This window comes from Mytilus californianus, unplaced genomic scaffold, assembly GCF_021869535.1.
Source record: "Mytilus californianus isolate M0D057914Y unplaced genomic scaffold, xbMytCali1.0.p SCAF_4, whole genome shotgun sequence".
Classification (NCBI taxonomy): Eukaryota; Metazoa; Mollusca; class Bivalvia; order Mytilida; family Mytilidae; genus Mytilus; species Mytilus californianus.
In genome coordinates this window covers 73795626-73821952 of record NW_026262690.1, presented here as the reverse complement: position 1 = coordinate 73821952, position 26327 = coordinate 73795626, and the positions used below count along the sequence as shown (strand labels likewise).

Genomic DNA, 26327 nt, shown 5'->3' with positions numbered 1-26327 from the left:
TAGATGTTCAGTAATCAATAAACACTACCCAGATTCTCCATCCTTTTATTCAAATAATGAAACAGTTTCACTTATACCAGGTAAGATTTCTTTTGTACATGATACAAGCAATTGTAACTTAGATTTAATACTATCGAACATAGGGGTAAAATCTATTATTGAAAAGAGAGCAAGATACCAAAGGGACTTTCAAACTGATGAGTAAAATATAAACCGACAACACCATGGCAAACATTTTTAAAAAGTTCAAAAGACAAACAAAAGTTTACAAAGAAAACTGAAAACTGAACGTCGTGTTGCTATTGTAAATACAAACCCGGTGATAAGTCTAATTTAGTAGGTCATATTCAAGGAGAGAGGATGGGATTGTGGTTATGACATTTGGAATAAACACCCATTTTTTTTTTTAGTTTATTTTAGTTCGTGTTGCTTAGTCTTTGGTTTTTTATGTTGTGTTGTGTGTACTGTTGATTGTATGTTTTCTCTTTCCTTTAAGTCATAACGTTGTCAGTTTATTTTAGAGTAGATTTTGAATGTCTCTGTGGTATCCTTCGCCTCTCTTTTGGAATATATCAGTCATCATCTGTGAAACAGGTATTCTATAACGGTCTATCAACTCGTGATGGAGTCTGGAAAATGTTTGAAGGGGAGATGTGAACTTCACCACTCTTGATTTAATAGTTTCCTTGTTGGCGATACCCCACTATCAAGGAACAATGATAGGGAATGCAAGCTTTGAAATAGTGTATCAACTGGATGATATTTTCTTCATATACAGTCCCTGCTGGAATTTATGTTACAACAACGATATGTAGAGTTGTAAGCTGGAAAGCTGCAATCATCTGTTTTGTCATAAAGTTTTGTTCCAAACCGACGCTAGTTGTCAATTTTCTAGATGTAAGTTAAGATATGAGGATGACTTAAGTTTATATTCACTATTGAGTTAATTTTTGCAAAGAATTGAATTACCCTAGATTGTGTTGTGTGAATAAAGTTTTGATTACCCGGAGAAAACGCAACACTAACTTTTTTTGGTTCACAAATGTGTGGAAGTTTGAAAAAATGAAGTAAAATAACAAGAGTATTGAGCTCCAAGGAAAATTCATAACGGAAATTTCCTTTTATAATGCCAAAATCAAAAGCTCAAACTCACCAAATGCATGGGTAACAAATGACGTATTCTTAACTTGGTACAGGCATTATCTTATAAAGGAAATGGTGTTTTAAGCCTGGTTTTATACCTAGCTAAACCTCTCACTTGTGTAACAGTCGCAGAGAATTTCATTGACAACAATGTGTGAGCAAAACAAACAGAAATAAGAGGTAAAAATGTCATAAACTGGAGTAAAGCAGTCACAAATGTGATAAATAAAGGCAAAAGTAGTATACCGCTGTTAAAAGGTCATGAATCGATCGAGAAGAAACAAATCCGGGTTACAAACTAAAACCGAGTCAACACATCAACTATAAGAGGAAATCAACGGAACAACAGAAACACTGAACTGCAACAAAAACAAACGCCAATGCAAAAAGTAAAATTACAAAAATACTGAACTCCGAGAAAAATTTAAAAAGGAAAGTCCCTAATCAAATGGCAATATCAAAAGCTCAAACAAATCAAACGAATGGATAACAACTGTCATATTCCTGACTTGGTCCAAGCATTTTCTTATCTAGAAACATAGAAACGAACTATTTGATAACAACTGCCATATTCCTGACTTGGTACAGGACATTTTGAGAGAAAAAAATGGTGGGTTAAACCTGGTTTCATGGCTAGCCAAACCTCCCGCTTATATGGCAATGTTAAAAAGTATCGCTAAAATGACATCACTACGTGACCGAAATACAACACAAACAAACGCAAAAACAATCAGCACAGAGAAACGAACAAATAAATAATATAACAGTCGTTAAACATGTCAGCCGCTGAAGAACAACTACCATCTTCCATTAACTACAGCTCAGGTCATTACAAACAGTGACGTATTTTTGTAACGAATATATTATCGTGAAATTCATACAATTTTTTCACAATACTAGTCCAAACAATTATCATGCCGGTATAGAAAGGCTATTTTAAATTAATACTGTGACGACATCATAATTATTTGGACAAACATAATACTTTATCCTTGGAAAATGGAAATTCTTTATCAATGATAAATCAGCAATTGAAAATTTGACGGGAAAGGATTACACTAGATGTTTCATACTTTTAACATTGGAAACTTTTTTGCTTTCAAGATTTTATAAGATTTTCAATGATCACTTTTTAAACAATATGTTTAATTACAAAAAAAGATAGGAATTAGTTGGCATAAGTCGTTATTGTCGCACTACACGTATAAAACTAGATGGTTCCAAATTAAATATCTGACAAAAAGTCAAAAACAAGAGTAGCGAACATCGATCTTTAAAGGAAAATCTAGAGAACAAAAACACTATAAGAAAGATTGTCATAGAACTTAAAGATTTGACAATTTTTTGATAACTAAAACATTGTGAATGATAAATGTGAAAGCAATATGATGCACTCTTGTGTATTTAACAAGGGTTGTTTTAAGTAAGTGTAAGAACAATCTACTCATAAATCATGTAATGAAAATGGTGTTATATCCTGTAATATCGGAAATACCAAAAAGTGGTCAATATTATATTTGAAATGTACATTTTTTTTGTTGTCCACTACATTTGTAATTTTATTTCCACATACTTCCTTGAAACATAATTTTATTTTTCGTTGTTTCTGTATTGTTCATAATATGGATTCGTACTAAACTGTATTTACAAGAACTTGAAGGATCCAAGGTCAATACTGATAATACAAAATCTATACCAGTGTCAATAAGAAACTACTAACTATTTGAACCTTTCAGTTAAATAATATTGTAAAAAAGGTGAAAACTATTTAAGTATTCTAAATTGTCAACCAGACTTTTATGAAGATGCAGTCTTATCAGTTAGCGACGTTTCTGCTTAATGTACTTGATTTATTTTATCTAGCAAATAAAAAGTACCAGCGAAGAACAAAATAGACTTTTAACCATTCTTTTCTACAAAGTTATCGGTCTTGAACCTTACAGTGAACGAAAATGAAACAGTGAAGTCAATCGAAAATTATAAATTTTCTCTATTTGATCTCGTTAAAACACTAAACAAAAAATATGATATGAAGTTTTAGATAATACATCGTATGTCCAAATGCTGTTAAGGCGTATGCCCTCTACTCATCCACTAAATCTACCATTTACATTTGTAAAGCATACTTTTTTAATAATCTATTTTGCATTTATAATGGACGACGAACCCTTAACATAATTCGAATTATCCTTCTATGATTAAGAAAAACTAATCGTCACGTTATGTTTTAAGTAGCTAGTTAGGAATTCACTATGTAATAGTATAATATAAAAATATTTTATGCATTTCTACGACGATAAATTTCTTTCAGGTGATGCGTGTAAGGATAACACTGTATCCCAAAGTAACCGTGTACATCCTACAAACTGTCATTATTATATTGGATGCCAGAATAAAGAACCATATGGTCGGGCATGTCAGTACAACTATTGCTTTGGAATATATACAGTAGAAACCTGCAATCCTTGCAATGATGTTACATGTCCAGTAACAAGTAAGAAAGTGTCTGTTAAAAGATATATTAAAAAAGTGTTAAAGAATACAGAAGCATCACATCTTGCCAACCATCGTTCAGTTGGTTTCTAATGTTACTTAAATTTGCAAATTTATTTGCAGATTGTTTTTAAGATAAACTAAAGTATTTCATCGAAAAATTACAAAACTACCCAAATTCGTTTAAAAACAGAATTTAGAAAATACCGAACCACCACAGGGAAATTTTAGTGGACAGAAGGTATGATACACGAACGAGTTTTTATAAGGCAACTCAATAGCCGAATAAATAACATATAGTTTGAAAACTTTGTAGCTATACCAGATGGAAAATCAAGTATCCAACTACACAAAGTCAACTTTGGAATATTTCCGTGAAGCCTTTTAATTTATTGGTTGAAACACACATGAATCATTGTTCCGCGTCTTTATTTTTTTACATCTGTTGTCTTATAGAAAGAAAAATAACGCATTTGACTGAATTATATTCCTCCATGAATATAATTATATTTGTTTCTATGATTAATTTAAATCAACGTATGGTTTAAGAGTTTTAACGTATAATGTATACTTAACTAATCTACCAAACATATAAGTGCATGTGAAATCTTAGGTAGAGAATATCCTAGTAATCGAATGTACAAATAACACTAAATACAATATGAAGTAACTAAATAACATCGAATGTTAAGGATGTTTGCAACTCTGTTTAAAATAACAAGCTTTTTAAAGGACTGTTTTAAAATGAATGTATACAAATAAAGGAACTAGACAAAACCAGAAAAAAAAGAAGGGTCCGTATGCTTGTTTTCGAGATATAAGCCATCAAAAATTTGGCGGGAAATGATTCTCTCTAAATTTTTCACACTTTAATCATTGGCCGCTTTGTTGTTTAATATACTATAAAATATTAAATAACAAGCATTTTATAAGATTTTCAAATATGACTTTTTAAACTATATGTAAAAATTATGAAAAGAAAAGTAGGGGTTAGTGGTCAAAATATTTTAAAGGCAATACATGGATAAAACCAGAGGATTCTGAAAATCTGGCAGAAATTCAAAAACAAAAGGAGAAAACATCCTTAATATCATAAGTGTTCGCTATAAAAAAAATTATCTATAAAACAGTGTTTTTTTTTTCTCAAATGTTTCATTTTTATTTTATCTCAAAAATATGATTATACATAATATTCATTTTTTCATTTTCTAATTTTTTAGATGACTCCTGTGCAAATACAACAATCCTTCAAAAGGTAATATGCCAATAAAGTAATGTAGCTTGTTTGTCAGTTTAACAACCAGGTGTCCAAATTAGAAATTTAGTCAAAGTCAGTAATTCCCATCAAATTAAACTATTTACTGAAGATACATTTATTCAATAAAATTTCAAAAACATCAATCAAATAAACCCGTTACGAAATGAACAAATATCCATTCATGTTGAAATGTTTAGGTCATTGTCACATTTTAAGCAAATATGTCCAAATTTCCGCCAAATTTCTGTTGTCTATGATAAACTGTATTAAAGCAATGTCCCAAATTAGTAACCGTTAAATAAAGGATCGTGTGAATATGAAAATACGAAGGTATGGTATGAATTCCAATGAGACCACTCTCCACCAGAGACAAACTGGCATAGAAGTTAACAAATAGTCGTTTTCGTTCATAGTATTTCACATTCTGAGAAATATAAATCATATTCCTTTTACATCAGAAAACAGTTAATATGACAGTACACGCTGATCAAATAGTTGGTCTAACTTCTCCAAGAATTTCAAATCTCCATACTTGTACCGGTAATGTTGGCAATCCACCAGAGAACATAGAGGTTGAGATGCTGTTGGCAGGAGACGCAAATTATCAAACAATATCTCCTTGTTTTACAACCAAAACAGACATAAAAATTAACTGTGGAATTACAAGAGTCCTTAAGTTTTGGATTGGTTTTACTACGGCAATGTACAATGCAACAATTAGATGTAAAGTGACCAACGACCTTAATCCGGATGATTCGCCGGCATATTCTAATCCTGAAACGCTTTACCTGGTTTCCGGTAAGAATAAATTAATATTTAATAGGTTGTGTTTTGCAACAAAATAAAATCAAACAAGCAAACAATGCTACTTGGATAAACGTAAGGTCTTTCGAGACTTTCAGATGATCAACAGCCTTATCGGCACTATACAATTGCTTAAGGTATTTTAAAGTGAGTATACGAAAAAAGTTTCATACATTAAAACATCATAATTTTTTACAGAGTCTATCACACATCTTGTACTTTGATGGGTCTAAAACGCTTCTGGTGGTTAATTTGTTACATTTTGTTTTAACCTTGTTTGTTAGAATACTACGATATACAAACAAGATGACAACTTGAAGTCAAGTTACACAAATACCACGTGAATGAAATATTAACAATGGGAGGTTGTTGGGGTTGAAATGAAATTACAAGACAAGTGGATTTATTTGTGAGTACATTGGTTCGAGTTTGAATATACTTAAATTCCGAGGAAATGCATACATTCCTTATATTATATATTAACCTGTATCTACATAAACAAAAACCAATTTAAACGCTTATACTGAGGTGAACGAAGTCTCAATATTTTTTTTTTGTTATAAACGTTCCCTGAATCTTTTACTGGAAATACTTTCAAAATGTAGAAATCATACAGAATATCTGTCTACTTTTCAATTTATATTAAACATCTGATGATCTTTTGATCATGTTAATATTTTATAACTATAATTTCAGGAGACTTTTGTTACCAGAACTATAACGGAACCATAGGTAACAGATATCATCACCGTTCAACCTGTCACAGATTTGTGACTTGTGTAGGGAAAGAACCGTACGTCAATGCATGCCCAAGCAGTCTTTGCTTCAGTTTAGAAAAAGATTATTGTGATAAATGCCCTACAGTAGAAACATGTCCGTAATGAAACCGATGACCTGCAACTTAATTGATTTTTCATTGCTGTGTTTACGGGAACATGTTTCAAAATATGCCTTGTTTATTGTATATCACCTTCTAAAACTTGTACTAGTAGATTAATTAAAGTATACATATGTTTACTTAATCAACATAATATTCAATATATTTATGAACCATACTATCTTTTGTAGTTTTAGTTTCTGGAGATTTAATAAAGATAATTTAAGATATGTATTAATTATAGTTTGCTGACACAAATTAGATTTGGTTTAGAAGTATTTTTAATTTATTAATAATATAAAGCTAAACTATTGTCTGTAGATTTGAAATTGGTTTACGATTTTGTGTAAACCATTGTGCATGAATTGTACAAAATTACAAGTAATAGTTGATAATGTACACATCTGTTTTATGCTTTTTTATCACATTCTTAGGTATTCAATTTAAAATCAAAAGGACTTTATCAAGGTGATATATTACATTTCTTCGTGCTTACGATACAAAAATATTAAATCCAATGATCTTGGTGAGTAGTCTATGACATAAAGTAGAAATTTATAGCTTCAATACTGTAAACCGAAAGATTGATGGAGTATTTAAAAATAAAGTTTTCCCTACACCTCTCTCGTCCTTGTTGGCTATTTGGCTGTGCATTATGTGTAAATAGTCCGCCACTTGTAGAATGGGTACGTTAATTCCGATGCCTCTTTTGAGGGTGAGTACCATCCGATCTACACGTGAAAGAAAACTTCCAATCCGACCTTCCTTTCATAACCTTTATCTACTATTAATTGTAAATTTGAAGATCTGGTACTGAATAGTCATGAAAAACTTGCTATTGGACGTTGATTGTGTGGAATGTATAAATATGCAGCTACATCTGGACGCAATTGGACGTTTTATGTGACTTTTATCAAGGCTGATTCAAGCCACTATCCCACGAACCCTCATCTTCTAGTTGCAGTCTAACTTTAATCTTAGTCCACCTATTGTACAAAATCAACAACTGCACTACTTGTTAATTTTGTCATGTCCTTGAAATCAAGGAAATACTTACCATTCGACATTTAGCGAGCAAAATGCAATAGATTGTAAAACTTGCAATTTTATGTCTCAAAAAATCGCTTCGAAATATTATCGTACTGTAACTTTAAAAAAACTCATCATAGATACCAGGATAAAAATATTAAACACCAAACGCGCGTTTCTTTTCATCAGTGACGCTCGAATCTAAAAAGTTAAAAAGGTCAAATTAAGTATGAAGTTGAAGAACCAACATTCCGAACGGTTTTACTTCGTTTGTGGTGTCCTGGTGTACTGTCGTAAATCATGGGAGATGTCCGTTGTTATTCTGTCGTTTACATGTTGAAATGTACTATTATATTATTTATTTGTGTATTTCCCTGAGTGTTCTTGCGTTTATTTGTACTGTATTCCTGTCACGTTATATTGTCATGTTAGCGGTATCTTTAACATTGCCATATAAGCGGGAGGTTTGGCTAGCCATTAAACCAGGTTCAACCCACCATTTGTTCTTAAAATATCCTGTACCAAGTCAGAAATATAGCAATTGTCATCAAATGGTCCATTTCTATGTATGTTGGCGTTTGTTTTTGTTGCAGTTCAGTGTCTCTGTTGTTCCGTTGTTTTCCTCTTATAGTTGATGTGTGTCCCTCGGTTTTAGTTTGTAACACGGATTTGTTTTCGCTTAATAGATTTATGACTATTGAACAGCTGTATACTACTGTTGCCTTTTTTTTACCAAATAAAGCAAACTTTGAAACACTATGGTCTGTATATTGAAACGTTTGTTGACTGAGAAATTTATATATCACAGGGTTTGTATTTACATGAGCAACAAAACGGGTGCCACATGTAGAACATAATATACTTACCCCTTCTGGAGCACCTGAGATCATCCTCGTGTTTTTGTGGGGTTTGTTGATCAGTCTTTAGTTTTCCATGATGTTTTGAGTTAACTGATTTTTTTCTTTCGGTCTTTTTACATATTTTGCATTGACATTTTCATCTCGTTTTCGACTTATCAGTTTTAATATTCCTTTGGATCCCTCGCATCATCGAGACAATTTATCACCAAAACCAATAGTCCTATACTAAGTACTCCTTTCCGAAAAGATAGAGAAAATTTCTGGATAAGGGAACTAAATAAAGGCAACAGTAGCATACCGCTGTTCGAAACTCATAAATCGATAGAGATAAAAACAAATCCGGGTTACAATCTAAAACTGAGGGAAACGCATCAAATATAAGAGGAGAACAACGACACAACAAAAACACAACATTAAAATGTAACACACACAGAAACGAACTATAATATAACAATGGCCACTTTCCTGACTTGGTACAGGACATTTTAAGAACAAATGGTTGGTTGAACCTGGTTTTGTGGCATGCCAAACCTCCCGCTTTTATGGCAACGTCAAACACGACACCAAAACGACAACATCACATGACAGGACCACAATACAAATAAATATAGGACAAAGAAACACACAAATAATAGCTAACAAAAGGTACTAGGCTTATAATTCAATACGCCAGACGTGCGTCTCGTCCACACAAGACCAACCAGTGACGATCAGATGGAAAAAGTTTGAAAGCCAAAACAAGTACAAAGCTGAAGAGCACCGAGGACCAAAACTTCCAAAAAGTTTCTGCCTGGGACAAGAACATCCTTATTATTTAGAATAATTTATAATTTTGCAAACAGTAAATTTTATAAAATGACTATATAATAGATATACATGATAAAACCGAAGTGGGGACTAACTACAGAATAAAAACGGATACATTACATAAAACAACTTAATCCAACACATAAAAATACACAGCCGAGTTAGCCAAAGCCTCAACGCACAAAGTGACGTCACTTTTGAAATTCTAAAAAAAACACACAAAGTGACGTCGCATTTGAATTTATAAAAATATTTCCCAAAAATAAGATAGGATTAGGATTGATTCAAGATTAGATTTGTAATACTGACATTACATTTATTAATAACAATGAAAATTACAATACTTATTAATATCAAATTGTGGTAGTAATTAGATAATTAATTGTATTATCTAGCTATGTCGGTGTTTCTTCTGAATCAAACTGTAAACCAAATATATCGTATAAAAGAGGGACGAAAGATACCAGAGGGACAGTCAAACTCATAGATCGAAAACAAACTGACAACGTCATGGCCAAAAATAAAAAGACAATCAGACAAATAATAGTACAGATGACACAACATAGAAAACTAAAGACTAAGCAACACGAACCCCACCAAAACTGGGGGTGATCTCAGGTGCTCCGGAAGGGTAAGCAGATCCTGCTCCACATGTGGCACCCGTCGAGTTGCTTATGTTATAAATTTTGTTAAAACCAAACTAAAATCTAATAAATGAAGGGGGTGATTAATTATCTTTACCATAACACACGAATATAATAAAAAAGACGTTAAGACATTTGACAAATTCCGACGAGAATAACAAATATAACATTAAAATTAAATACATGAATTTGGGATAGAAAAGTACCGTGACACGTCTTATAGCAATGCGGTTTCACACTCAGCAAAACAGTCACAATCGGGAATAAGTCACGTTCGGTAATTAAAAGATCAGACGACGTAATGACAAACCACAATCTAACACGTGGTAAAAATGTCCTTAGTTAGTTTGAACAAAGACACATCGTATGGATCAACCAATTCGTGATGGTGTCCGTAAAATTTACGGAGTGTCATTTTTAATCTGTCCTCCTCATAACTTTGTTGGAGCAGTTTCTGCATAAGGAGCACACTCCTGTATATGAAGTCCGTATAGTGTGAACAAGCACGAGAATAACTAGGTATTGCAATGATAAGACCAAAGGAGTAGGAAATTTGTTAAGTCCAGCCTGCGGTAATTATTTGATACTACTTTTAGACACCAGCGTAGTTATGGGCAAAAACATTACCATCGGCCTAATGTAAAAAAGTCTTCCAAATCTAAATCGCGCTCCGGGAGCTTTGGTGATCCTTCACATCTTCATCATCCGCTAGGGTGACATTAAATTTTTACTATTCTTTTTTTCAATGCATGTTCGACGAAAGAATTGTCCATTAGATTGACAAAAATTCTGTCCGCAGTGAAAGAGGGTCTTCAGAAATACTGTGTAACTGTTTACTCGATTAGTGGTATTAACCATTTTTGGATTCTAAAAAGCTCTAGGGAACTGGATAATTTTAAATGTCGATCTTTCTCTGAAATTAGTTATTTCTAAACTTTTGATTTTTCAACCCTGTATACCATCACTCCCCATGTGAAATTAAAAAACCGTCTAAAAGAAATAATCCACAATGCTTTTCAACATAAAAATGGTAGCATACGCTATAAATTTATTACTTTGGGATACCAAACGGCATATTTTGTTAATAGAGAACAAAAGGGTAAAACATGCTACACAGAGGAACAAGTGATCAGTATGCTGAAGTTTCTTTTTGACAACATATTTGTTGAATTTGGAGGTAGGCTTTTTCAACAAATTGTCGGCATTCCTATGGGAACGAACTGTGCACCTCTCCTTGCCAATCTCTACTTATTTTCATATGCGTCGGAGTTCCTTCAGACACTTGTCGAAAACAAGAAGATCAAAGAAGCCAGATCATTTAATTTCACATTTAGATATATTGATGATGTTCTTTCCATTAACAATCCAAACTTTTCTGATTGGGTTCCATTAATATATCCTCCAAAACTAGAAATTAAAGAAACAACAGACACGGCTACCTCATTTTAGACTTATACCTCGAATTTGTCATAAACGGTCATTTCAGTACCAAAATCTATGACAAACGAGACGATTTTAATTTTGAAATTATCAATTTCCCCCATCTTAGTAGCAAAATACCAACTTCACCTGCATGTGGGATAAACATTTCCAAACCCATTCGGTATTTAAGAGCTTACAGCTGCTACTCAAACGTTGTAAAACGTCACCAGTGTCTGAGCAGAAAGTTGGTGAACCAGGGCTATGTCAAAGAAAGTCTCGTCCTTTTTCTAAAAAAGTTCATTGGAAGATACCAAGACCTTGTTAATAAATATTCCTTATGACAAATAATACACGATGGTCTTGAAGTATAGATTCTAGGTACTGACGTTGTTATCATCTTAATTACGTGTTATAGTGGTGTTTTATTTGTATTTGTAAATTGTTACTTTTACTGTTTAGTCTATTTTTGGTAATATCCATTTGACGTGGCTCGGTACTTATACATCTCGTCATTGTGTTATTGTGCTATCGTAAATTTTTGTATTCTTGTCTTTCGTTTTTGCTTATGTGCTTTGTTTATATGCCTTTTTGTTTTTCTTTGTTGACATATTTGTTTGTTTTTATAGTGATTAAGTTTATAACACAATGTTGACTCCTGTACCCCTATTTTTGACATTTTTACCTATTATGTATGTTTGTTTGTTCACACATTGTTGTCAATATAATGGAATGTTATGCGACTGTCATAGAAGTGAGAGGTTTAGCCAGGCGCGTAGCTGCCTTTACGCAAAAAATCATTTGCTTGCACATTTTTTTCACAAAAAAAATAATTCTGAAATTAAATTACAAACGAGTAGGAAGACAGGTCAACCGGGCTAACTATCCAGCTGACACTCCAAGTCAGTATTGGAAACGAGCCTTGACTATTTCATTGAGGAACTCACAGGACGTTTACTGGATAACTCTGATCGTTTTCAAGGCCAGAACCTTATACCTGCACGTTTGGAATCTTTGACAGCAGAGTGTATAGACAAACTATACGAAACATTTAGACACGACTTGACGGACAATCAAGAAACCTTCAACTCTGAGGTAAAGAGATGGCAGAGACGCTGGTCGGGTCCAGATGTTATAGAGTAGCCCATATCTCTGATGTCGTCTCTAGCAGTGACTCAAAAGGAACTATATCCTTCAATAGTTTGCAATCGTGTCAATCCTAGTTACAATGCCAGTAACTACATCAACTACTGAACGGTAATTTAGTGCATTACGGCGACTGAAAACTCATCTCCGTTCAACCATGGTATAGGACAGAATATCTTCGTTGGCGCTCATACATGTTCACAAAGAAATGAATATCGACACCGAGAGAGTTCTGCGATCATTTGCCTTGGCAAAAAATAGATATATGGACTTTGGATATTAACTATACTTTAAGTCTTACATGCAGTAGTAACATTTAATAATACAGGCTCAATACAATAACCTTGAAAACATCTTAGATTCATATCCCTCACTTATAAGTCAAGACTTAAAAGTCGCCGTTTGATTTCGTATTCCCATTGTCCGTTCGTCCAAAAGACTATTAATTCACCTTGGGTATTTGTGTCCCAAGTGACCTTCTACCGTTGTCGTAGAAACCCCTCCTTTGATTCGAAAATGACCTTAGTGAGAAACGCTATGGGCGGGTGTCTTGCAAGAAGCAGGACCTGCTTACCCTTCCGGAGCACTGGAGGCCGCCACATTTTTTTTTCGGGGTTCCTATTATTTATATGTATTTAGTTTCAATATTGAAAGTTTTTGTTTGTTCTTTTGTGTCTTATCTGTTCCCGGGTTGGTCATGTGTCCATTGATTGCCCTTCTATTGATAAACGCTTCGGTTGACTTGTCGACTTATCTTCCCGTTTTATAAAACTTATTTTATATTTGAAAACAACCATGTTAATAAGGAGTAATGTGAATTTCATAAGCATGGCATACCTGGAAAATGACCGAAAAATAATAATTTTCTGCATAAAAATTTCTGCATAGATATATGGACTTTGGATATTAACTAAACTTTAAGTCTTACATGCAGTATTAACATTTAATAATACAGGCTCAATACAATAACCTTGAAAACATCTTAGATTCATATCCCTCACTTATAAGTCAAGACTTAAAAGTCGCCGTTTGATTTCGTATTCCCAAGACTTATGCTTGCACTTTGTTTTAGGCCAGCTACGCCCCTGTTAGCTAGCTATAAAACCAGGTTTAATCTACCATTTCTCTACATAAGAAAATGCCTATATCAAGTCAGGAAAATAACAGTTGTTTTCCATTCGTTTGATGTGTTTGAGCTTTTAATTTTGCCATTTGATTAGGGACTTTCCGTTTTGAATTTTCCTAGAAGTTCGGTATTTTTGTTATTATACTTTTTGGTATCTTTTGCCTCTCTTTTACGTTACATGTAAATCTGTCGTACGACTTCTAATAAGAGTTATTGTCCTTGAATGACGAATTTTAATATTTGTTTTTATTTCTGTTTATTATCTAGAAAACTATAAATAGAACGGAAAATAATTGCTAAAATGATCAAGAAGACACGATCAATAATATAAATAAGCCAAATGGGTGAAATTGTCAGTCTATACCTCATTGGTGTTGTCACCGTTTAATTACGATTGTTTTCTCCTTTTTTGCATATTTATAAAAAGAAGATGTGGTATGAGCGCCAATGAGACAACTCTCCAAGCCACAATGTGTAAAGAGTAAACAATTATAGGTCAAAGTACGACCTTAAACACGGAGTATTGGCTCAAACCGAACCTATAAAGGGCCCCAAAATGACTAGTGTAAAATAATTCAAACAGGAAAACCAACGGTCTAATCTATAAAAAAACGAGAAACGAGAAACCCTTATGAACCACACCAACAAACGACAACCACTAAACAACAGGCGCCTTCCTATCATATTTAAAACTATAATAGATCGATAAAAACTTTAAATTGCAAATGTTCCTTAATACAAGATCCTCAAATAATTCGATATGCGGGAATCTTTTATTGACTCTTTAAACGAGCTATTGTCTTTAAACAACAATGTTTACCAATAGTTTTGCGTTTTGACCTATGACATTAAAAACTATATTAGATAAAACATTGAAAATGATCTATAAGACAAAATCGACAAATATAAGCCAACACTGCCAACATTGTCGGTTTATTCCTTATTGTAACAAGAAACTTCAAATGACAATGATTTTTACCACTTTTTTGCGCGTTAGCCTATTGTCTATCAAAATATAATGGACTGAGAGAAAATTGGTAAAATAAAATATATTCAGCAGGACAGACCCTACAATATGTCAAGATGGCCGAAATTATCAGTCAACAGTTTTTATGAGTTATTGCCCTTTAATTGTCGTTGTCACAATTTTGTATTTAGGGGAAACACTGTGGTGGATAAACAGCAAAACTGATCATTTCCGACAATATATGTGAATATTAGATTAAAACTTTAGGGCATTTTTGGTATTTTGGGCAAAATTAATAGTTGAGAAACCGTGAACGGTAAAAATGATCGGCAAGACATGATCAACAAAAAATGAGATTTTAGTCATGATTTTTTTTCTAGTCTAAATGTTGCAAAGTTTATAAATTTGAAGATGTACATAGATCCAGATGAGTGACACACGCACTTTAGAGCCTCTAGTTGAAATAACTTGAGCGCCAATATACATGTATATATATATACATATTACATTTGATTTTTTTTTATTCAATTAAAACTGAATATTTAAAAGTAAAGACCTGACCTGTTTCCTTTATATATCTATAATTACTTAAAGTATGTTTTGAAAGGATAATATACACGGATGTTTATAAACCTAAGTTGAAATTCAATGTACGACAAACCTATTTCTCAAACAATGAAAAAAAAAAATATATTCTTCAGAAATTGCATCGTTATCTGATATAAGAAAAAAATGTTATTACATCATATTGACTTACATCCTGTTTGCTTGCATAGATATATTTTGTTTTAAACAAGGATACCTAAATCATAACTAATCACATAACACACCATTTATTACAATACACTTCTGATGTTTCATTAGAAGATAATATTATCTGTTATTAAAATAAATAAAAATCGCCCATACATCATTTTCTACATATATTAACAAAACTCTGTTTTGATCAGAATGCTGAGAGGATTAACAGAAATCACTGGGTGATATTTTCCGTTTTTCTTTGTCACGGTGTATATATAAATCATCTCATCATACATACCAATATTGAAATTTTGTACGCCAGACGTGTTTTCCTCTTCAGACTGAAATTAGTCATACTAGAACATAATTGAAAGGATTGATTAATATAGAGAGACAACAAACATATTCGCTTTAAGGAATACATATTTTGATTGTTAATAAGATGATGTAATATGAGTCCAAATGCAACAACTACCCGGTATTAAAAAAAAATATAACAAAAAAATCAAACTCTAAGGTAAATTGAAAGAGGGGACGTCCATAGAAACTGACAAAATCAAACGTTATCAACCAACGGAACTAGTGAAAAACAACAGTCATATTCCTGACTTGGTACAGGTGGATTTTGACAAAATGACTTGGCCACCCCGTAACACTTTCGCGTCAACCATCGCTCTTTAGTTATACCTTCGCACTTTAAAGTTGCATCACATTTTAAATTTTTACATATTTATATAGTTTTTGGAATTTAATTATATGTCAATTAAGAGACATGAGAAACTGCACATACAAATAGACTCTACAATCTTGTTCATTGTTGTAGACTAAATCTAACCGTTGGTTTTCTATTTTAAATATTTGTATTTTTTTCATAACTGGGCCTTTTATAGCATACTATACGATTTGGGGTTTTCCCTTGTTGCAGTCCGTACGATGACCTATAGTTTGTCACATCTTTTGCTGTTTTGTCTTTATGGATTCTTGTTTCATTGGCAATCATATATCATTTCCTTATTTTTAAATTGACGATATAGTTTTTGAAATAGCCAGGCTCTATATCACTATCTCATACTAATACATTAGACCCAAATCATATATAAATAAAGGTTTATAGAAAAATAAACATGATAAAAAATCACCGTTCAACAACATGTTTTTATTCTTAACTTCATTCAAAGAAAACGTTACATAGAATGTAATTGAGTAACCTTTATCAATAAAGTATACAAATGTTATGACTATCTTGATCATAAAGCAACTTAAAATCATTTGGAAAGTCAAACGTAGATTTTACTAAACTTTTCACTATAACCTCCTCTAATTAAAATATCACCTGCGTCTCAGATGACTCACTAGACTTTGTGTAGTACGAAGATTCATATCCTCTTTCCAGTACCTTGTTTGTTTTTTATAGTCAGATTTACGTTTGAATTGGATTAATGTTCTAAAAGTTCGTGATTTCGTGCCATTAAATTTGGTGTAATATCCCGTTTTCAAGGCAGTTTTTTGCAAAAATATCAGGGATGTCCGTGACCGATTTCCGTAAAGTTTCTTTAATAAGTTCAAAAATAGCAATGTCATTTCCAATTGTTCAATCCGTTGATATAATAAACGATTTTGACGAATAATATAAAAGACTGCCATCCCCTGCTATGCCAACGTCCTTTTATTAATTCTATAGATATTCTGAAAACTCATACCATTGAGACACGGAACTGCACATATAAATGTCAAATCCGAACTAATTTAGATACGATTCTTGTAAACCCATTGTCCTTTGAAAAGACTTATTCTTAAAGGATGTCAACTTAACACCGTAGAAAGATCTTTAAATAGTGTTTGTTTATGGACTAACATTACATTTCCTTTTAATAAATGAAAACATAACTTAAGGATGTTTGCTACTCTGTTTCAAAATAACAAGCTTTTTAAAAGACTGTTATAAATTGATAGTATATAAATAAAGGAACTAAAAAAGCAGAAAAAAATGAAGGGTCCGTGTGCTTGTTTTCGAGATATAAGCCATTGAAAATTTGGCGGGAAATAATTCTCTCTAGACTTTTCATACGTTTAACATTGGCACCCTTTTTCTTTAAAAATTTATGAAAAAATAACAAGGTAGCATTTTCAAATATGGCTATTTAAACTATATGTAATAAAATTATAAAAAGAAAAATAGGGGTAAGCGGGCCGAATTTTTATTGGCACTAACATGGATAAAACTAGAGGATTCCAAATATCTGACAAAAAGTCAAAAACAAGAGTAGCAAACATCCTTAATATGTATTGCTTTACATTATTGAAAACTCTTGGGCCACATCTGATCCATATATAATGTATTAATGTTTTGGCACTCATCAAGGTCATACCTTTCTCAAACTGTTTATAAAGTCTGTATCCTAAATCCGTTGGATTCGTACTGATTGATACTTTAGTGTAGGAGAACATGATTTATCCATTAATTGTAATTGCTTTGAACAAGATATCAATGACTGCGATAAGTCTTATTTCGGCACTTTGTGTTTTTGGTTTTTATGTTAGTTGTTTTCGTGCTTCGTGTCGATCTGATGGATTTTACCATTTCCGACTTATCTTTACATATAAAAAAGAAGATGTGGTATGATTGCAAATGAGACAACTCTCCACAAGAGACCAAATGACACAGAAATTAACAACTATAGGTCACCGTACGGCCTTCAACAATGAACAAAGCCCATACCGCACAGTCAGCTTTAAAAGGCCCCGAAATGACAATGTAAAACAAGTCAAACGAGAAAACTAACGGCCTAATTTATATAATTTACAGTTTGTTTTATGTTTTATGTTTAGATGTTACACCAGTGTCCCATGTAAAAGGGCTGGAGCGCTCACAAACATGTTTTACCTCGACATATTCTATATGTATCTGCCCAAGTCAGGAGCCTGTAATTCAGTGTTTGGCGTTGGTTGCTGTCATTCACATCTTAATTTCGTTAATTTGTTTGTCATAAATCAAACCGTAGATATTTTTGGTTAGTTTGAATTATGTCACATTTTGTTCATGTCGGGCCCTTTTATAGTTGATATATATTCTGTTCATTGTTGAAATCTTTAAGGTCCACAATAGTTGCTTAATTTCGCTACATTTAGACTATGTTGGATAGCTGTCTCATTGGCAATCATACCACATCTGCTTATTTCACAGCAGACATAAGGTGTTGAATTTCAATATTTAGATGTTAAAGTTAAAATCAGAAAAATCCGTATGATTCATAGTGCATCAGTTTACTTCGCTTTTGACATTTTTGTATGCACCCGCAAAGTATTCCACACAGTCGAATAATATAAGCAAATGGAATGATTTAAATAAATTTTCGAAAAAGTATACTACACATTTCAATCTGATCCCATAACCTTGATAAAAACCCGTAAGTTGATATTTTCATGAAGACAACTTTGTATTGATCCATCAACCGCATATATTTTTGACGTTATAATATGTGTGAATAATGAAACTGGGCACGAGAAAACAGATTTATTGTAACCAAAGTATTTGTATAAACTGCTAGAATCACATACGATTTCACTGAGCATCAAAAGCAAATTCACATATATTGTATAGTCAAAATCATTGAAGTTCAACTTTGTATGCAACTTAAGTTTTTATTGCATTACACAATTTATTTAAATTTAAAATATGTGATATAAAACTAACACTTGAACCACAAGTGTCTGCGTTTAAATTGTTGAACAACGGACACAGATGCAGGATTAGCGATACGATATTAGGAGAATTTGCATACAAATAAATAAAAATAATATCAACATTTAAATGCGATTTTTTAATAATTGCGAAACCTATCAGCTTGCAATTTTCGCAATAATGAAAACAATTCAACAATTTCTGAACTTACAATAAATCATCGCAATGTCGAAGCACTGACCTCTGTTAAAAATAGTATACCAGTATACAACTCAACGACAGCGACGAGGTTACTTATAATTATAAAACCGAATAATTATGATGGACGGCTTTGTCCCCAAAACATAATGTAACCCCCAAATTCCCCCATATAATGTTTCCTCAAGTCGGGAATCAAAAAGTCATTTAATTTTAATAGTTTGACATTTGTCATTTAAATATTGTCTAAACAATTAAGATGAATATTTTCCGATACAACAAATTAAACACGTTATAGGTTTAAAATTAAATTGTCATTCGAATTTTAATTGATGCAATAAAATGACACATGAGATAAAAAGATTTGCTCGATGATGATATCTATATGCATTAAAAGAAATAGTTTACCATGGAAAATCCTTATTTAGACCTCTTAACATTGTCACAATACTAATCATCTCTATTTCAAACCTGTTGATTCTTGTTTCTGTTATCATATAAAAGACTTATAATTTCCTATAAATGTATTTAAACATACTGCTTTACTACCATAACTGTTTATTAGTTATATACTCCAAATGGAGTTCCCAAATGAGAAGATAAGTTTCGAGATACGAAACTCGGCTGCATTTGATAACAGAGCATACAATGAAGAGTTTCCTCTGCCCCCTGGTATTTGTGGAAGACGATATCATTCCCATGGATATATCCAGCCTTATAATTGGATTGGAGAGAGCATATCTTCTAACCATGATTACTTGATAGTGCATGGGTCAATTAGAAGTAATTCGCAGGTTGAAATAGCAGATGAATTTCCCGAACACATCATGTACGATGGCGAAACGAGGCATCACTATAAAAACAAAAGGGAGTTTAATAATGATTTTGATGATATTCGCATATATTCAGAAATAGGAGATTTCACAAAGCTTAATACGACTGAGCAGTCAGACGTCAAAGGTTTTGATCAAAGAGAATATGTAAGTGATTACCAAAACATTAATATGTGCATCCGTTTAGCTAAACAACTCTGAAGCGCCAGTGGTGGCCATTCTCATCGCTATACGACAATAGCCTGTTGTCTGTTAATTTAAAAAAAAAAATCCCAATTATCCTTTTAGTTACAGTAGCGTCTAGTTTAAAAATAATGTGCGACGTACCTGATGGCCAAACTACATGGGCGTCATGGGTAAATACAACATAAGGCAAAATACAAGTATTGTATCATAACATAAAAACCTTTATAGATAGAAAACATTATATCCCATCGAAAATGTTACAAATGCAAAGATCTACCTAATGTCTATTTGGACTACAACTGCCTGTATTTCCACGCTTAAATTTCAAGTTAGGATTTATTGATCAGTATCGCAATGAATCATACCGAAGACAAAAAATAGATAATAAATATGTATTTTTGTTTAAAATTTCTGTATAAGCGTTCCTTTCATGACGTCAGAAAAAGCACACGTTTCTATTCGTCACGAAAATTTGATGAAAACAGATAGATTTCCATTGATGTTTTTGTCTGGAAACATTGAGCCCATGCGTCGACAACAAAAATCTTTTCCATAATGTTTTTTTTTTTTTTTTATAATATTTTAAATATCTGACTCATATTTAGTTAGTGGAAGCCTGCGCTCAATGTTCCCCTGGCTTTGATTTGGTTGAAATCAAGACGATTTTGTAAAATTTCACCGAAACCGTCTATTTGGGTTGTAAATGTTAACGCTTTATAAAAAACAATTTACACAACTTGTTCTATTTTGCTTTTTTGTTTCTTTTCGTCAATTTAAAACATATTTTATCTTCAAACAATGAACTAATTGTTTTTGGACAAATATGATCCTTGCTGAATTACTACTTTTAGTGCTTTTACCTAATATCTTATCTTTAAAAGATTCATTGAATTTTTGAAATTTTAAATAGTATAACTGATAAGCAACCGAAGATATTCAAAGACGATTGTTTGAAAACCACAATGGACTCCTCACAGATATTGATGTCTCAAAATTACAATTGTGACTATGTTATCTATATAAGAATAACATGAATAAGGAGACGTTTTAGGAATTCCAATGGTGCAACTATGCCCTAGAGTTCATAAACGAAGATAAAGGCAATTATAGGTCACCGTACGACCTTCAAAAATGGGAAAAACCCATACCGTTTAGTCATTTATACATGGAACTGACATGAAAAACAATCTAATGAAGAAAAGTAAAGACCTTAATTTTATAATACAAATTTAAAAAAACAAATTTGACAGACACGAACCAACGACAACCACTGAATTACTAGCTCCTGATTTGGGACAGCCATATAAATAATGTGGCGGGGTTAAACACACCTGTGAGCGCTAAACCTTCTCTCTAACCTGAAATAGTGGTGCTACAGCACAACATAAGAACAAACTGTAAATGTAAAACTCAGTTTCAAATGGCTTTACTCAATAAATCGGAACGAAGCACAAATAATCTAACTAACATAGACACAATAGAAACAAAGCACCGATATACGAGTACTCGCAGTTAATGATAGCTTGTTCAAGTCAATCACAACTATGTTTGACTGTTGTTGGAATTTCTAATTATGGTAAACAAGCAAGACAAGATTTTGTGTCGCACATTTTCCGTGCAACTCAAATATTCTTGATGCCATTGAATACACACAATTTTCTTTAACATTAAATACAAACTTTAAATCCTGGTTTTAAAAATAAATTATGTATACGTAATGTCAGTGGCTTTTATAGCCTACTATACGGTATGTTTTACTTATTATTGAAGGCCTTATGGTAACCTATGAATGATTCATCTGTTAACTTTGGCCTTTGGTGGATAGTTGTGTCAATGACAACCTTACCACATCTCTATATTTTTATACAGATCAGGTAAGCTGAAGACCAAATATTTAGAATTCTGCAAATAATATATAAAACATTGACAAGCACCTATAGCAAACGGGTCAAACTGAACATGCAATATCGTTTAAGGATTTTTTTCACTTGAGAATGCAACATTAGTCTTAGTTCAAATAAATAATCTACATGTTAAAAATTACAAATGTACATCATTTAATCCATGTCTGTACATGTACTGACACGTAGACAAATGTGTAGATGGTAAGGCACAAGAAGATTACATTTGTAGCACCAAAGACGTTTAACAACTTGCTACAAAGCATGCAACTTGTGCATTTTTCAAAGTAAACATTTATAGTTGTACATGTGCGATTGTTGCTTCATGTCATGTCTGCCATTTTTAAGGTCTAATTGTGTTGCTTAACGTCTGATATTCTTAAGGTCCAACTGTCTTACTTAATGTTTGATATTCCAAAGGTCGGATTGTGTTGCTTAAAGCCTGATATTCTTAAGATCTAAATGTGTTTAAGTCGTTAATTGGTGTTCCCATTTCTTTGTCTGAATATTTTCGGCGTGGTTACTAAATTAATTATATTGTGTGTTTTACTTTAGGAATGTTCTTCTTATATTTGCCATATTGATTTACCTTGCCGCGAAAAAAATACCACCATAAGCCATGTAACTATCTTTTTTTAAAATGACATGCTTTTCTGCCGCCTGATATCTGTATTGTATAATGATAAAGTATTTTTACGTGTAACTTTTTTTCTTTTTTGCTCTTTTACGTTTTTGAATCCAATAGTCGGGCTCTTTATTGTCAAATTCTCATTTTAGACCGCTTCCAGGGCTTTCTATTGCAACCTTTCTTTGTCAGTTGTCCATGTCAAATATGATGCTGAAAATATAACACTTTTTGTCTTTTTTTTCAAATTTTGAACTCAGGGTCTTTATCTACCTTTAAGTCTGTATATTTCGCCCTCTTTGAATGCTTTGTGCTAGTTAAGTCGATCGAGCCTTACTGTTATTCATTGTTCAACGTATTTGGAATAAAACAGGCTTGTTTACATTGTAGGTACAACGACTATCAAATAACTACTGCGAAAAGAAAGACAAAGAAACAAATCAGGCATTGAAACATTCGTCGTGTTCACCTTGCAAAATTGTTATCCTTATAACGATAATAACTATACTCTTAACTTTGCTTGGCTTTGGACTTAATTTCTTAATCCTCAGAAATATCAGTGAAGGTTTGTTTATTTTTTAATTGTACGTTCTTATTCGGAACTCAATCTTGCAGCTTAAAGATTTTTAATTACTAAAACATTTTTTGTTTTATAATTGGTTAGTAACGAGTAGCTAACAATTAATCGTTTTTAACATACTGATTCGATAAACTTATTTCAAACTCGGTACAATCTTTCATGAAAAGAAACTATTCCATTTATTTTGTTTTGTTCTACTTATATAATTCAGTAATAGTTTACTAGAGATTTCAAAGGTTACCAGTGACTTTGGAATGCGTCATTAACATTTCCAAAATTAGTACTACGTACCTAAATAAAAGGACAAGTGATTGTTTGCCAGACTGAGTGAAGAGTTTTTGCATAACTTGTTAAATGATTGAAAATAACCTTTATTAATTTTGTGCGTCCGATGCATCCTTCTGGGTCATTCTTCATCATGAACGTTCTTACCTAAAAATTTCTAATAAAAATTTAAATTCAAATAAGTATACATATGTCTGCGTATCCCATAGTATGAAGCAAGTTCTTGATTCTATTGTAAATAGGTAGTTCTGATACTCTTTGTTAGAATAATATAAATCTGAAAGTTATACTATAAAATGAAATAACTCTTTATAATTTCCAGGCTTCCGAAGCGCTTTTTCGGATTTACCTTCATCAGGAAAGCTCAGCCAAGGATGTATACGAATCGAAACTGTTGAAGAGCTATATGACCAAAAAGGACATGTATAAAAATACTAGTATCGTAACAAACTCTTAAACGTTGAACATTGAAAATTTGAAATACTTTTGAGTATTTTACCTTTCTTTTCGATTACAAATTACTGAATGAAAAGTCGGTTGAAATGAAATATTCGAACATTTACTATAACATTAAGTTGATAATAAACACATTTTACGCTTTAATTCATTCATTCTGTATTCAAGATTAACTTTCATTTGTTTTCTCTTACATCATGCTTCTGTAACATTTAAAAGTGACTCTTCAAGTAGCCACTTTACTAAAAAAAAAAGGTGATCTTCTTAAGACATAGAGGCGAATAAAAAACATTTTGGATATATTCTGTCTTCAAAAATATTTTGAAAAGATATACGAATAAAAGAAGATTTGAATCACACTGCAACGAAACAGCAACCTTCCAACAAAAAAGCCTTTACTACAAAGTTTAGCAATTCACGACGTTCAACAATATACAAAGTGTCAATTCACTATATCAGGGAGCAGAAAAAAGAACACCTACATGCCATTAATACAAACTTTTGTAAAATGCCATAAAACAAATTAAGAAAAGCGCTTTCGACGCATGAAATTTCTAAAGTGTTGATTTCATTTTCTAAGATATAAAAAAAAAGACAACCACTGACGGAGTAAATCAAATTTGTTGTAATCCGTGAATGCCATTTAAACAACATGTAAAGTCAATCGAATGGGCACCATGTTTCGAAGTCGTAATGGTTACTATATTTTTTTTTTCTCAAATTTTGGGGCATGGTATTTTCGCTATTTTAAAGATATGTATCGTTTTTGTCCATTCTATTTTATTATATTACTGTTTTCATTTTATTTACAATTCGACACGAAGAAACTTTAAAAAAGGTCGCTAGTACGGAAACCTTTTCTAGATAGTTTTACTAGAGTATCGGCAGCATATTTGAAGCTTTGGGGGCGGTGATATCGACATCAATCAAAACCATGCAAATGCCAACGACTCTATCAAGTACGTTTTTTACAACAATTGGCAGTACGAAAGCTTCAACAGATACCTTTACCAATCCGGCATCTAAGCTCATAACATCAACTGATCAGGATATATCATCTGCAAAGGGTACGTTGTAATTGTACAGCCAAACATGGTGAGATACACAAGAAAAAAAATTTGGTTGGCTTGTCTTGCAATTTAATACTGAATTATTACATTTCCTTTGGATATTTATTAGTCAATGATGACTTTCAAATATCATTATGTTTTCCTCCGTGACAACGGAGACATGTGATTTCTTCAAAAATATGTATAAAACTCCTGCAATTTTATCCTAGCAATCTTCTTTTTGTCAAATTCGATTCCATTCTGAAGCGTACGTTTAACGAATTGAGGTTTGACGCTGGATTTCGACCTATAACCATGTGATGACGTTTAACTGTTTAAGTACTAAAGATATGAACAAATATTTGGGGAATTTCATTTTTTAAACAAAGCGAATTTTTCAATAAGAGAAATAGGTTTTACAACGTTAGGAAACCTATAAGTATATTTTTCATTGCTGATAAAAAAGGACAAACCATTAATACAGACATTATAATAACATGCAACAGCTGATCAGGACCTAGGTGCAGTTTTTTCTACTGGTTTTGTCATTTTTTTAAAGCATTGTTATGTGTCAAATGATTATTCAAACTGCAGAAAACATTTAATCTTCCTGATAAAAGCTTAGCATGGGAGTTTAGACCTACCTTTTTGGGTGATTCTCTACATAAAAAAATGAAAAGTTGCAATAAATCCAATACAGCTAACCATGAATCTGTACCACGGTCAATACAAAAACAGACAATACTTGACGCTATATATTATGTGATAAACTGAATATTGCCTTACTATTTTTATATTAATACTATTTGATATAAACTTAAGTATTTATATAGCTGCCGTTGATAGACCATACACAAAGTTCCATAAGGCTTTAATTTTTACAGTACTTGTACAAATCCTTCACTCGGTTATTCAAACTAATAAATTGAATATAAGTAATAAATCACAATCGGGACAATTTTTCCTAGAGTGTTTAAATTTTCCATAGAATGTTACCGACGTTGCTGATATACTAAGAAATATTATCGTTTGTCAGACAAATATCTGTGTACTATCCTTTCAGAGAGTTACCCATCTGTAGCACCAAGTTCAACAACGCAATTCTACTGTAAGTAGCTGATTGCATAACAAGAATAGTATACAAAATAGTGTACAGAACATAAGAAGATCGTGGGAAATAGTTTTTTTTTATTTGCATTTTTTCTATGTCAGAACAAA

The 26327-nt window shown here is 32.3% G+C and overlaps 1 protein-coding gene and 1 long non-coding RNA gene across 8 annotated transcripts in view; both read left to right on the top strand.

The window, feature by feature from the left end:
- LOC127738486 (uncharacterized) overlaps window positions 1–26327 on the top strand; it is a 119710-nt gene that overhangs the window by 83042 nt on the left and 10341 nt on the right. The window contains exons 7-10 of one of the 7 annotated variants that reach the window (XM_052249767.1): window positions 3455–3637; window positions 4857–4891; window positions 5353–5692; window positions 6395–6809. The exons of 3 other annotated variants lie outside the window; for them this stretch is intronic. In XM_052249767.1, the coding sequence (XP_052105727.1) occupies window positions 3455–3637; window positions 4857–4891; window positions 5353–5692; window positions 6395–6579 (743 nt within the window). In that variant the 3' untranslated portion in view covers window positions 6580–6809. Of the gene's footprint in view, window positions 1–3454; window positions 3638–4856; window positions 4892–5352; window positions 5693–6394; window positions 6810–26327 lie in introns of those variants that run through there. 3 more of the 7 variants (XM_052249766.1, XM_052249764.1, XM_052249765.1) reach the window with 3 other exon arrangements.
- Window positions 19741–24953, top strand: LOC127738516 (uncharacterized). Its single transcript, XR_008000094.1, has 3 exons — window positions 19741–20174; window positions 23130–23304; window positions 23927–24953. It is a non-coding gene; the product is annotated as an uncharacterized LOC127738516 (long non-coding RNA).